Source organism: Tympanuchus pallidicinctus, unplaced genomic scaffold, assembly GCF_026119805.1.
Source record: "Tympanuchus pallidicinctus isolate F22 unplaced genomic scaffold, pur_lepc_1.0 scaffold24, whole genome shotgun sequence".
Classification (NCBI taxonomy): domain Eukaryota; kingdom Metazoa; phylum Chordata; class Aves; order Galliformes; family Phasianidae; genus Tympanuchus; species Tympanuchus pallidicinctus.
The window spans coordinates 5043061-5057609 of NW_026294741.1; the positions used below are offsets into that span (position 1 = coordinate 5043061).

Here is a 14549-nt window from a genome sequence, read left to right on the forward strand (position 1 = left end):
TCCCGCCCGGCTCTATAGCGGCAGCCACGCCCCCACCGCCGGCCCGGCGCTGCCCACAACCAAGATGGCGGCGGCGGCGCCGTGCGGCGCGGTGGGGCGATGCCGCCTGCAGCTGTTGGTGCTGGTGGCGGCGGCCGCGGCCGGCCGGGTGGCGGCCGTGAGGGGCGGCATGTTGTACCCCCGCGAGAGCCCCTCCCGAGAGCTGAAGGAGCTCGGAGGAATCTGGAGCTTCCGCGCCGACTTCTCGCCGGGCCGGGACGCCGGCTTCGAGCAGCGCTGGTACCGGCAGCCGCTCCGGCAGGTAGCGCGGGGCTGGGCGGGCGGGCGGCTCCTCTGGGACAGCGGCTGCTGCGGGGCTCTTTTCCCAGGAGCAGAGAACTGTTCCGCTTCCCCTCTGCTCAGATGCTCGCCTCGCATCGGGGCTGCACGGAACGTCCTGCCCGAAGGCGCTGGGGAAGCGTACCGCGTGCTGCTGGGGCCGTCCGGCGCTGCTCGGAGCTCCGCTCCTGCCTGCCGCAAGCTGTTAGCTGCTCCTTCCTAAGTGACCGAGTGCAGATAAGCAGGTTACAGTGTAACTTCGATCTGCTGTTAAGTGAACCCCGGCTCCCTCTCTGTGCAGTGATTATGCATATCCTAAGCTGAAAGCTCCATCCTTCCCCTTTTAGCATTCTGGACTGTTTTTAGCCTAATTCTGAGAAGAGAGGAGGGCTGTGGGCAGAAAAGAGCCAGAGGAGGGGGATCCCAAGCAGTGCTCCCAGCGGGGGCAGAGAAGTGCACTCAGCATTCACACACCGGGAATCTCCTTCAAGAAGATGCACCATGTGGGCATCCTGGCCAAAGGTTTCATAGCACCAGGTGCTACAAAATCTGCTTCATCCCAAGTCCTTGTTTCCCTGTTAGCATTTTGTGATGTCTACTAAGGATTCAGTTTCTCTGCAGCTCCATAAGTGTGAGCACTGAGTCAGCCCTGCACATGGAGGTCGTTCCAGGGCCTTCCTGGTTCCACTCTTCATGGAAAGGGGAAGCACTCCAGCTGTGCGCTGCTGCAACATCACGAGTGCAGCAGGTGCTAAAAATGAATGGCTCAGTTGTGTCATAGCATCCGGTTACTGAGATGTTAAATGCATTACAACACTGCCTGCCTATAATCCTTACATTAATAACGAGCCGAGTGAATTACTGCTATGGCAATTGCTTTTAAGGAGCACGAAAGGCCCATGTAAAGAGGTATAAACAGTGCTTCCTTGGGGGTGCTGACTTGAAAGTTCTACAGCTTCTGCTGCTGTCACTCTGTGGCTCATGGCCTGGCACAAAACATCATGGCAGTGAGCTGACATTGCAGCACTGTGCACTGAACTGCTGGAGCTGTGTGCAAGAAGAACTGCACTTTGTGAGGCATCGCAGGCTGAGCAGCCACCTGGGCATTTCCCTCCTTCCCACTGTGTGGTACCAGAGCAGTTCATAAAAGCATTTCAAGAGGGGAAAAGATATCAGCAGGTTCATCCTGTATGAACAGGGCTTGGTAGTTAGCAGGACTTGTGTGGGACAGACCACGCTGGTTTCTAGGCAGGTTCTTCCAAGTATTTCCACTTAGAGAGGCTGTCAGTGGAAGGGGATATCTCCACCAGTACAGACTACATAACCAAACAGCAGAATTTCTTCTTTTTAATGATTTGCTCCTTTCTGTTCTGTTCAATTCCTGCCAGACTGGTCCTGTTATTGACATGCCAGTGCCTGCCAGCTTCAATGACATCACTCAGGACCCCCACTTGGAGAACTACATTGGCTGGGTGTGGTATGAGAAGGAGGTGCTGCTTCCTCAACGTTGGCTGCAGGACGACCTCAGCACCAGGGTGGTGCTCCGGTTTGGCAGTGCCCACTACTACTCCATCGTGGTACGTTGCACGGGTGGTTGTGTTTCTAAATCCCAATTGCCCATCGCTGTGCTCCTTCCCTTCTTGCTGTTACGACTGCCACCAAATCTTAACCCTGCCTTTTGGGCTCACGGCTCTCTTCTGTTGCAGTGGGTGAATGGAGTGCAGGTTGTGGAGCACGAAGGTGGCCACCTCCCTTTTGAAGCAGATATAAGCAGGATTGTCCAGCGCAGCCCTGGGGTTCCCTGCCGTATCACTGTTGCACTGAACAACACTCTGACGCTGCACACTCTGCCTCCGGGGACAATTCAGTACATGAATGACAAAACAAGGTGATCCACTAGCATGCTGCACTGTCAGGTTAACCCAGGGATGAGAGAGTGGGGATTTATTCAGCTGCTGTCTCATAAGACCCTCTGTGCAACTTAGAAGAGCACGGGTTGTGTTTTTACTAAAATTCATCAGCCAAGCAGTGAGAAGTTTAAGTTTCAGTGTGATGAGGAATCTACACTGAACTACTGCATCTGTTTCATACACAGGGAACTAAGATTAAATGGTTTGCAAAGCTGAATCAATGGCAGATTGAGAAGCTTGAGTTCAGCTGGAAGTGCAAGAGCCTGCTGTCCTGAAGGATCAAACCCATTCAGTGCAGTAGATGTTTGTTAACTGGTAAAGCCCTTCAGCATAGCATCAGTAGCACTGCTGAAATACAGACCCATCCTGTTGTAAAGACTGTTTTACCAGCACATCATACCAGCATCCATATGCTGCCTTCAGTTCTTGTGTAATGAAACATAATGCAGCCGTTTTTCCTGTCTTCCTCACTCAGGTATCCCAAGAACTATTTTGTACAGAACATCAGGTTTGATTTCTTTAATTATGCTGGAATCCATCGCCCAGTTGTGCTTTACACCACACCTTCTGTCTACATAGATGATATTACTGTGACAACTACTTCATCAGAGAGTGTTGGTATGTTCAGAGCAATTACAGCAGCAACCTCCGGCTCCAAATTGAGATGACAAGGGCAATAGAAAAAAATAACCTGCAATTCCAATTGAATTTGTTTTGTAATGGCTTTTGTTTTAACCTTAGCTGGTCTAGTGCCTGGCTCAGCAGTTGCTGATTAAAAAATAATCAGAAACAATAAGAAAAAGTACTCACAAGACTCTGTTGTTAAAGTGAGAGGACAATCAGGTGTTTCTAGAAGTAGGATTCCTCAGCAGAGGCAGTCTTTCTGCCACTTAAAGCAGGATTATCTCTAAGTAACAGATATTTGTGTTATACAAATCTACCTGAAAGCTTCTGGACCTCAAGATAGGTCACACTTGTTATAATTTGTACCTTTCTATTGTTGTTGCTGTTTTCCCTTGCTAGTTAATGCTGCTGTATGTGAAAATTTCCCCACATGGGATGTATGTATTTTGCCTTTCATGCCAGTCTCTGACTGTGCTTTGTTGTCCTTTGAACCAGCAATGGTGCAATATCAGATATCGGTAGTTGGCAGCGAACTCTATTCCTTGTCTCTGAGTTTACGTGATCAAGAGGGGAAAGTGGTTGCTACAGGCAGCGGGCCAGCTGGAGAGTTAAAAGTGCCAAATCCAAACCTGTGGTGGCCTTATCTGATGCATGAGAGCCCTGGATACCGCTACTTCTTAGAGGTAACAGTGACATCTCTTCTTCTGTGTGCATTTCTTCTCACTATATAACAGCGTTACGGAACTGTCGTATGGCCCATCTTTCTTATTTTTGCTCTCCCCTGGATCCTGTCCACATCTCTAGAATGGCATTACTAGTTATGCTGTAACCAATTTGAGCTCTGGATGCTGAATGGGAAGGTCGGTGGTGAGAAGAGCAGGGCACACCTGAGTGCATGCATGTGCTCTCAGGTGTTTGCCTTTCACATCTCTGGCCTGATCTGCCTGCTGCAGAAGGACTATTTGAAACAATACGAGGGAGGAAATGCTGCGTGATGGAGGGTAGAGCCTCTGGGAAGCAGGTTGAGCTCCTCTTTGACGCACATTGCCACGCAGTGAGCTTTCTTCCCACTCTGCGCAGAGTGCAGCACCCATAGACAGCCTGGAGGGCTCTGCCGCCCCAGCACCTCACGCACAGCTTTCCTTTGGGAACCCAGGTGAAGATGCAGGCTGAGGCCAGCGGCGTGCCGCAGGAGGACATCTACACCCTGCCGGTTGGCATCCGCACCGTTCACGTCACCAGCACGCAGTTCCTCATCAACGGAAAGCCCTTCTACTTCCACGGGGTCAACAAGCACGAGGACGCGGATGTAAGTGCGGGCTCACCTCACCGCGCTGCCACAGCCTGGCTATCGCTTCTAGTCACAAATAGCGGTTTCCCGCCCTTACAAGCAGGGCGGGCGCTGAGCTTTGAGCCGCGGATCTGCGAGGCTCAGCCCGGCCACGGGGCGGCCCTCAGCCCCAGCGAACGCCTCGTCCCGCCGCGCGGAGCCGCCCTTCCCGCCTCGCCTTCCTCACCTCAGCACCTTAGCTCACCTCCCGTTCCCTCACCTCCCTCCTTCAGGAGAGCACTGTGGAGGGGCAGCTTGGTTACAGCCTTCACTGCGGCTACTTCTCCCAACCCCGGCCTTAAACTATGCTTAAGGTTGCACTCATAAAGATGCACAGAGAAATCTTGTGCGCTTGATGCTGGAAGAGCTCAGCGCTGCCCAGCTGCAGTGCGAGGCGAAGCCTTGCGCTGCAATACGACAGGATTTGATTTGTTGGCCCCCTCAGATTCGTGGCAAAGGCCTGGACTGGGCGCTGATTGTGAAGGACTTCAACCTGCTGCGCTGGCTGGGGGCAAACTCCTTCCGCACCAGCCACTACCCCTATGCTGAGGAGATCATGGACCTGTGTGACACCTACGGCATCGTGGTGATCGATGAGTGCCCGGGAGTGGGGATTAAGTTGCCGTAAGCAAAGCACAAAGCACCATTCCCCTTATGTCTTTCCCTCCCACAGCTTCCCCCTCCCATCCTGAAGCTCGTGACACCCTGATAATGAAGGCACTTTGCTCTGTTTAGAAATCAGCCTGTCATGTTTTAAAGCTTCCCCCAGTGCCACGTCTGCCCACTGAGGTTAGGCAACCAGAGGGCGTTCTGCCACATGGCTGTTGTGTCATCAGACCTGGCTCCATTAGTGAGCCCAAACCACGGCCCTGAACTGTGCAGCAGCCTTTGGGGAAATAAGGCAGAAGCCACATTCAGTTTCAGTGCTCATGGGTGCTCACCAAAGCTTGAGTTATCCATTCCATTTGCTGTAGAATCATAGATTGGAAAGGATCCATAGATCGTTAAGATTGGAAAGGACCTCTACGATCATCCAGTCCAGCTGTCCACCTACCACCAATACTGACACTGACCACATCCCTCAGTGCCACATCTCCATAGTTCTGGAACACCTCTAGGGGTGGGGACTCCCCCTCCTCCCTGTGCAGCTGTGCCACTGCATCACCACTGTTTTGGAGAAGAAATTGTTCCTGATATCCAGTCTCAACCTCCCCTGGCACAACTTACCTGTGATTTTTTATTCTTACCTAGTCTTGTTTCCTTTTCAGTGAGAGCTTTGGGAACAAATCACTACAGCATCATCTCGTTGTGATGGAGGAGCTGATCCGCAGGGATAAGAACAGGCCCTCAGTTGTGATGTGGTCAGTAGCCAACGAGCCAGCATCAGATCTGCCCCCAGCTGCTTACTACTTCAAGTAAGTGCTCATACACAGAACTGAGGCTTGAATTTAGGCAAGAGGTGTACCTTCATGTTTAAGATGGCACAGAGAAGTAACCCACAGATGCAAACTAAAAGTGTAACTAATGCATATGTTGAACCAATGTTCGGAAACGTAATGGTCTCCGAATCAGTAAACCTCTGCAAAATTGCCAGGATTCTATTTGGTCTCAGCATCTCTTCTTGAGACAAGGCAAAAGCAAAAGCAGACCTGATGGGAACAGGTTACCTTGTTACTTAAGAAAGCTGAATGCTAAATTCTCAATCTGAGAATTACTGCAAAGGTATAAAATATTTGGCCTTTAATTCTGTAGACGAGGTTCTTCAGTTAATTGTTAGTCATTTGTTTTGTGGATGTTAGTGACACCCTACTTCAAAGCCACTGCTTTGTGTCCCTACAGACCCTTTGGTTTTATTCTGAAGAGATTTAAGCTTTGGATAGCCAAGAATAATCCTGCAGTGGGGGCAGCAAACTGTCACTGATAGCTGTAAGTGCATTCAGGGAGAACTGGGAATTTTCATTTCTCAAAATGATCCACCACCCTTTGCAATGCTGGGGTAGCTGCAGAACCTCACCTTCCCATTCTCTCATTTCCCTCATTTTGGGCTTCCTTCATAGCAGCCTACCTGTGCCTGCTGTAGCATAAGGATAAGGCAATGTTTTTGGAGAAACAGACCCAGAGTTGTAGCAGATAATCAGGATTCTGCAGTATTTAATAGAAAATGCTCTGCCTACAAAATTGAAAGCAGCTTTAAATGTCTGAAGCAGCAGAAGGACAGGGAGCTTGGAAAAGTGAGCTTATTCTTGTCTGCATTGCTTCTCCATGCTGTTGTTGAACTCTTGCTTTATTGTTTACAAACAGGACACTGATAGCTCACACTAAAGCTCTGGATCCCTCTAGACCTGTAACATTTGTGTCTGCTACTAATTACGCTTTTGATCATGGTGTAAGTTTACTTTAATTTCTATCTTTTTTTATACTTCATATGTTAAATTTGTCCTCATTTCCAGATCATTTCCAGTCCTTTCCCTGGCAAATTTACTAAAGATATTTATGAAGAAGAGGTAGAAGAAAACTTACATTTTGGCTTCCAACACAAAGCCCTTTGTACTGTAGTGGTAGGCCAGCTAAAAAAAACTGCAAAAGAACAGTTCTTGGTATTAAGTGGAATATGTAGAATCAGCCCCCTGGATTTTGTGAACATTGTGACAGTTGGCTGTCCCAGTTATTTTGTCTATTAATGCTCAGACTTTCCATTTGTAATTAAACTAAAGCTTAAGCCCCTTAAAACCACTAACAGCCTTTATGGAAATCTAAAGAAGGAAACTTTGTCTTAAATTCCTTCTTTAAACTGCTCTAGTTAGTCTTTGGCAGATGTCTGTTAATACTGAATAGTCTAAAGGTGCTTCCAGCCCAAGTTCAGCTTCATAAGTCAAGTCTTGTAGCTGTGTAATTAGCCAAAAGGTACTTGACTGACTTTGCTTTAAGCTGGCCAGATCATGAATCAATGATCTATAACACACACACAGAAAGATTTCAGTGGTAGTTCCCATGTCACTTTTAGTATTTTATAATAGTTCATGTTACTACTGTACAATAAGCACTCCAAGCAGGAGAGTTTGCAGGTTAGTACATACGTGGTATCACTGCCTGTCCTTGCTACAAGTTATACTCTGTATTTCTTTGAAGCTGTCCTGCAGTTAGCAGGAATGGCCTTCTGTAACTCCCCACCTGTAGGAAAAAAACACCCTGGTGACCTTAGTTTCAAAGGTAATGAGCAAGTATTTGCTCTTGGACACTGCTGTTGCAGCAGACACACACACACACACACACACACACACACACACACACAGACTCTTCTCAACCCTACCAGCATATTCTGACCAGTTTGAGGATACACAAGGCAAACAAAACCAAAGAATAGATCTTGCACGCTGCTGTGATATTAGAACTTCTTTTTTATTACAAAACATGTTAAGAGAACATTGAACAAGTTACATACAACATCACTTCATCTTTAGTAGGCTTTGTGCCCTTTTATCATACTGTCCATGTGGTAGAAATGGCATATAACTTGCAGAATGCTTATTCTTAGTGTTGCACCATTGATGCACAAATTTAGTTGCCAGTCAAAATAATTGACTACTAACTTGACCGTCATATTCCAATACTCAGTAAGTATGTCTAATGTACCAGCAAGCCAGAGACATCTTGGAAACATTAAAACTTCTAACAAACCTAAGGATAAAATAGGTTAATCTTGTTTAACGTTTTTACTGTGGCTTAAAACTGTGAGGAAATGCCAAATTAATACACCAGTACCTTGTAAAATCTAACTTCTTTTAAATCTCCTTCATGGGAAACATGTCATGTTGGCAGGGCCAGAATGATAGGAGAAAAGGCTGAATTGCATGGAATGAACCAAAATGAGGGTTAGTTCACAAATGTTTGCATACATTGAGCTCTGTGACAAAACACTCCCACCTTGGTTTTCTTGTAGGCTCCTTATGTGGATGTAATCTGTGTGAACAGCTACCTCTCCTGGTACCATGACTCAGGCCATCTGGAAGTTATTCCACTGCAACTTACAGCACAGTTTGAGAACTGGTACAAAACCTACCAGAAACCCATCATCCAGAGTGAATATGGAGCTGACTCTATTCCCGGACTTCACAGTGTAAGTGTTAAATATCCTGAAGCCATTCTCTGCTTAGTTTTCCCCTAGGTATGCAGTTTTCAACAGCTCTGACTGCTAGTATAGCTGCACTCCATGTGAAATATAAATAAAAACACTTCTGTGTTTGGGTCCTAAACTACAGTGTGCTTTTCCCTTTATAATTAATCGTTCTGGCAATCAAGATATAGCTAACTGTCAACTTAAACTTACAGCATTTACATCTCTAAAAGTTAAGATTTAAATCTGAATCTGTACTTTGGCATTTGCAAAAAAATGCCGCGGTGGAAAATGCAACAGTGGGGAGTGGACATCCATGTCACAGCACCACTGCCCATAAGAAGGGATGGTTCTCCTACACCTCTCACAATAAAGCACTGTTAGTAAAGCAAAACCACACACGTTCCCCGAGGTAAACCTGGCATTACATTTTGTTTCCTCTCACAATTTCATTAGTTGTGAGTCTTTAGTAAAATAGCCATTGTTAATGCAGTGGCCATGAAAAGATCAAACAATTGTAATTGCTGAGATTAACAGTTACCTTCATTTAAAGTCACCTCTTTTTCCTGGCTGTAGGATCCACCTGCTATGTTCAGTGAGGAGTATCAGAAAGCTTTGCTGAAAGAGTACCATTCTGTTTTTGACAAAAAGAGGAAAGAGTATGTGATTGGGGAACTCATCTGGAATTTTGCTGATTTCATGACTAATCAAGGTAAGCTTATATTTACATTCTGAATAACTTTGCATTCTCACTCCAAGCATAAAATGGTTTATGACACATAGAATACTGTGTTGTAGAGTAGGACAAAGGAACCCTCTGCTTTTGGAGATGGAACACAGCTGGTTTCTGTGACAAAGTCCAGTGTGACTAAAGCCAGCAGCGAAGGTCCTTCTGGGCTTAATGCATTCTCTTTCTCCAGCTTGAGCTCCCAGCTGTTTCACCTGCCAAGATGCCAGCCAGAACATGGGAACATGGGACAGTGCAGGAGGGCAGAGCACAAGGGAAGCTTCTAAGCAGACACAGATTACATCTCTTTCTTGGCCTTCCTCAAGTCAGAGCTTCAGTTAGCTTTTAGGGAAGTGTCTCGCTTGCTTCATATTTCATCTGCTACTGCACTTAATGCAGCACCATAAATAAATGTATTATTAACTTGGTGTAGAGAGTTAGCAGTGGAGGGCCAGATACCCCAATGGTTGACAACGGCCTACTGTGACACTTAACCCACTGTTAATAGAAGGTAACTCATTTATGAAGTATGGGGCTCTACAGTGTGCTCACACAAACCAAACTGCTGTAGCTCAGGACACCTAAAGAACCAATTGTGCATATGCCACCTACAGCAAGCTAGGGCAGTGAACTACCAGTGGTAATACAGGCAGATGATCACCATTTAAAATAATTTGTAGAGCACCTGCATAGGTATTCAAAAGCTTAGTTGTCAGAGAGAAGCAGTCAGCAAGGTTCAAACAGGACAATAGAAAAACTCAGACAAACTTACATACACAGATGCAGTTCCAGTCTCTCTACATGTTGCAGTCACTAATTCTAGTTATCTATCAAGTCCAAAGTAGGCAAAAAGGATGCGGGCACCACTAAGGGATAGAACAGCCAAACAATTAGTAACTGACATCTCCATCATCAAATTACAGGGTGGCATTAAGGGCAGAAGTAACTTCTGCTGAAGCTGCAATACTGATTGAGTTAATAGACATACCTGAATGAACTGTCATCGACTGCCAGCTGTAAATGCAATGAATTGCAGCTATATTGCTCTGTTCTATCAGTGATTCTTGCCCAGATCACACAAATTACCTTTGCCAAAATCCCTGCTGTATCTGACGTGTAGAAGGAAGTGCATAGGTCTCTCCCACTTAACCTGATTTAGAACATACATTGAAACAATTCACAATAGGGGACAGGAGAGCATTTTGTATATAACTGCTTTATTTTATAACTTCTCTACAGGGGTCACACGTGTTTTGGGGAACAAGAAAGGAATATTTACCCGCCAACGACAGCCCAAGTCAGCTGCATTTGTTCTGAGAGAAAGATACTGGAAGATTGCAAATGAATCAAGCTGTCTTCCTCCTATAATAAAATCACATATCCTCTTTCTATAATGAAATGAAAAGGCATTAACAGCTGGGTACTATGTTGAACTTTTTAATTAAATTCCTGTTTAAATAATATTTGTGCCTGACACAAGTCTTGCAAGTCTAATGCAATTTCTAGTCCACCTAAAGTAGTTACTATGACACAAAGCAGATCAGAAACATTAGTTTTACTATGCTCAGCCATGCCTGTAGGCTTCCTGTTTCCAGGTAGTAAAACAAATGTTCAGAGTTTCAAGGAGCTAAGTTAGACATCCTGACTGAGGTATCTGTTTATAGCAAAAAATAAAACAAAAATAATACAATAGAAATCAATGCAGAAGACTTCAAAAGTCCAAACTAGTCTAAGTGAGCATCAATTCCCTCTAATGCAAGTGAGGTTTTCCAGTTACACTTCCCTAACTGCTACCACTCAGCTCACAGCACGTCGTCCACAGGATCACTGACTACGTAACTTCTCTTGTTTAAAACTGGACAGAACACATGCAGCTGGCTGAGGAATTCTGAGTTAACAGCAACTCAGGAAGCGCGTGAACTGATAGTTCTATGAGGATACCCAACATACTCCAATACAGTATGGAATTCATACCACAGCAGCAAGGTGGAATATGTTGGATAGGTAGGTACTACATCAACTGAACTTTGTTTAGAACTATTTAATCACAGTACCAGAACTGCCACAATTATATGCAGCTTTACTTTGCAGCATGAAGAGCTTCCTTCACGTTAAGTTTTCATTCTGCTCTACAGGAATAGAGTTCTAGAGGGCAAATTCAATCTAAGCCTTTTTGATAAGGGCTTGAAGCACTCTGGAGTAGGATTATATGTAAGTTAATGTGTATGTAGGGAGTAATGTAGTATAATAACTTCCCTTTTAGGCTGCACACCAGTCTTAGAGGACTCTAAAGGCCAGACTTTAGGCTATAGTAAGTAGTGCCAGTACTCACAGAAGAGCCCAGATCTGCCAGCTTCTTACTGCAAGCTCGCAGGGTTGTCCCAGCAGCAGCATCACCCACAGCAGAACCACAGAAACAAGAGCTGCCCACTGAATTCTGGGACAACAGTTTCATTATCCCAGTTCACTGATGCTGTGTGAACTTGTTGCTACGCCAACTTTTTCTGCACCTGGTCTTCTGCTCGCACCTCAAGAAAGAATGTGCTCGTCTTATGTGGTGGCCAACTTCTCATTCCTTTAGATGAGGCACATTAGAGCCCAACAACACTTTCCATTGCCACTTGCAGAATAAGCACATACATGTTTACTGCAGACTTGAAACCATTTTTACTTGAACCTCTAGGGGGAAAAGAAACAACATACTACCAGCGTTCATCGTGGTTACACTTGTGTTAGGTTTACAGACCTTCTCATTAACTAAAAACCCAGAATATAAAAGTCTATCAATATTAGAAAGACACTTGTTCAGATGTAGCCTGACACAAGTGTGAACAGTGTACTCAAGCCCACTGCCACTGTTTGAAATCAGTGTCAACTTCTTACCCTCTAGATAATTTTTAAAAACCACTCTCCTCCCCATTTCAAGACAGCATGACATACCAACAGCTGCCACATCGAAATACAGATCAAGATTTGACATTGTTAGTGCATTAGAAACCAGGGCTGAGATAGCTACAATAAAGCTCAGGACTTGTGGTTTCAGAAGAGAATGCTATCCTTTCATTCAGTCCAACAAAACATACGCCAAATTTAATATCCACGTGTATGGAAAGCACACACTTCAGTTTCAGTTCCTGCTTGTTCTCAACAGCTCAGTACAACTGTAACCTCAAAATCCACCTATCCAAGCCTTCCTCCCAAAGCTCCCATCCTCTCTGCTCCCTGCCCTCCCTGTCCCCCCAAATCCACAAAAATAAATAGCAGTTTCCAGACACTCCGTCATTTTGTCAGAGTGGAGTTAAAACACCTGAAGAACCAGGGAAAGAAGGAACTAATTAACACACTTAACGTTTTTTTTGCTTGTTACTGAAAGAACTGTAAACAGTAAAGCCTCAATGCTGCTCAACCGTTACACACTCATGTGCACACAACATTCAGCAAGACGCAACGAAGCCGCAGTTCTATACGAGGGTATTCTCTGAGGACCCAAGTGCTTTAACCCTTCTACTGCTAGCATACAATTGCTTTGAAAGAGATCACAACTTGGTACATTTGGAGAAAGAAAATTACAGTACTGACTTTAAAAACAGTTTCTAAGGCTCAGACTGAGTCCAAAAAGGCCTCTGATTGGGTTCATTCAAGCTCTTATGTTCGGACTGCATGAATGCAGCATAAGAATGATTGCAGCAAGACATCCACAGGTAATTTCTACATTTATTTTTTTTTTAATACCAAAAAGTTATGTGCAACAAATAGAATTCATACATATTTACATTGTTTTACCTGTTAGCAAAATCTTATCCTAAGCCTGCAATAAGAGAATCTCTCCATCTATATATTGATAAAAGGAACATCTGCCCAATGTCTCCATTTAAAGGGATGTTTAGTTTAGAGTTTAAAGCACTGGTGATAAATAGTTGATGGAACACACTATACAGAACACACACCTAATATTTAGGCCATGCTTAATACAGTTTTATGGTAACAGAATACTTCACCTTTTCTGGACCAGTTTTGTCTAGATCACGTTTAAACAATGTTGGCAGATCTGAAGTTATGAGATCTCTCCTTAACTTTAACCAATATAAATTAGGAGACCCAAGCGCTGCCCAAAGCACCTCGCCAATCTCTCTGAACAATCAGCAGAGGCACAGCAGAAGACAAACGCGTTCTGCAGGATGTTGAAATCCCCTGATAAGAGACTCGCTGTCACTTCAGATACCGGAGGCGGCAGGAATGTTTTGTTGGCCTTCCTCAGCACTGCAAACGCTTTGCAGTAAGAAAGTTCCAAGAACACTCATTTCCTAAACAAGACTTGAATGCTTCATTGGCCTTAAGAGTTTCAAGTACCTTACAGTAAGAGGATTTCAGGAATGTTTACTTCCTAAACAGCTTTTGGGATGAAGTTGTTCTTCCTTGAATCTGCCCCTCCCTGTAGGGCTTCTGAGAGCCAGGGAGGGCTGAGGGCAACGGCCCAAATTCATAACTATCGTATCTTAATTTTTCCCCCCTCCATTATGATGGGGTTGAAGCCACAACCAGCATCTCTGTAATGACTCGCTCTCCCCTTGTCCCTTTGCCAGACCAAGTATTATTAACAAGCACTTAGGTGTACTACTGTATCCTCAGAACTTCCCTTCTTTTGTAAACGGCAAATTCGTATCGATCACACCTTTGCTGTGACACTTGTTCTGGCTGAGGGTGGCAGACAGGGGAACGATTGCACGAAGCACTCCTCTGATTTCTATCACAGTACTAATGGCAATCTGAGCCATTTTACTGGAAGAAATATGATGTTGCTATCCTTGGTAGCAGTGAGAAAAAAGTCAAAGATCTGAATGCAAAAAGGTCCAAATTTCTACTGCTAATATTAACTCTGCCCTTTATTCAGGCCAACTGCATTTCTGAAGCACGAGAAAGTAGAAGAGTTAGGGCCATTTCTAGCAAATCACTTCCAGTAAAAAGGAACTGCAAGAGAAGCACACAAGACAGGAGAGTTCACAATTAGGACCAGATTTGCAAGATTGTGCACAAAATACAGCGGCAAATTCTTCCAGAGACCAAACAGATTTCCCATTTGACCTCAGTGTGCACACAGACACAAACTGCAGACAGGACTGCTGAAAATCTGGCCCTAAACAATTTTACTAAACAAACTGAATTAACAGACTATGCCCACACAGACAAGCACAAGACACAGTGAGTTAGTCAACACCCATACTTTCTGCTGATGGGGCTTTTTTCCTTTTTCTTTTTCCCCTTGGGCGTGCATTACACCCCAAATTGGACCAAGTAATCACTGATTACACTTGTCTCCGCTGCTGCTTGCTCTGAGCTGTCAGCACTGCAGCTGACCGTGTCAGGCAGCGCACGTTCACCTCTTCCTCCAGTGAAAAGATGCGTTAGTGTGGATCACAGGAATGCACCAAAATAAATCTATACAACATCTGAACCAGGGATGCTGGTGATGCTGCCTCGAGGCTTCTAAGAGAACAGAGGAGAGCCTTGAGGGACCAGTTCAGCATC

General features: G+C 45.2%; 1 protein-coding gene across 4 annotated transcripts; it reads left to right on the forward strand.

The window, feature by feature from the left end:
* The first annotated feature begins 49 nt into the window (after window positions 1-49).
* Window positions 50-12302, forward strand: GUSB (glucuronidase beta). 4 transcript variants are annotated; one of them, XM_052688965.1, is made up of 13 exons: window positions 50-301; window positions 1707-1895; window positions 2025-2206; window positions 2704-2846; window positions 3348-3535; window positions 4009-4161; window positions 4628-4806; window positions 5451-5597; window positions 6484-6568; window positions 8123-8299; window positions 8873-9008; window positions 10263-10400; window positions 10821-12302. In XM_052688965.1, the coding sequence occupies exons 1-13, from the start codon at window positions 65-67 to the stop codon at window positions 10874-10876; spliced, it is 2010 nt and encodes a 669-aa protein (XP_052544925.1). In that variant the 5' UTR covers window positions 50-64; the 3' UTR covers window positions 10877-12302. The 4 variants fall into 4 exon arrangements, with proteins under 4 accessions (XP_052544925.1, XP_052544922.1, XP_052544923.1 ...); XM_052688962.1 differs by lacking the exon at window positions 10821-12302 and having other exon boundaries at window positions 10263-10486; XM_052688963.1 differs by lacking the exons at window positions 50-301; window positions 10821-12302 and adding an exon at window positions 463-563 and having other exon boundaries at window positions 10263-10486.
* The last annotated feature ends 2247 nt before the right edge of the window (window positions 12303-14549 follow it).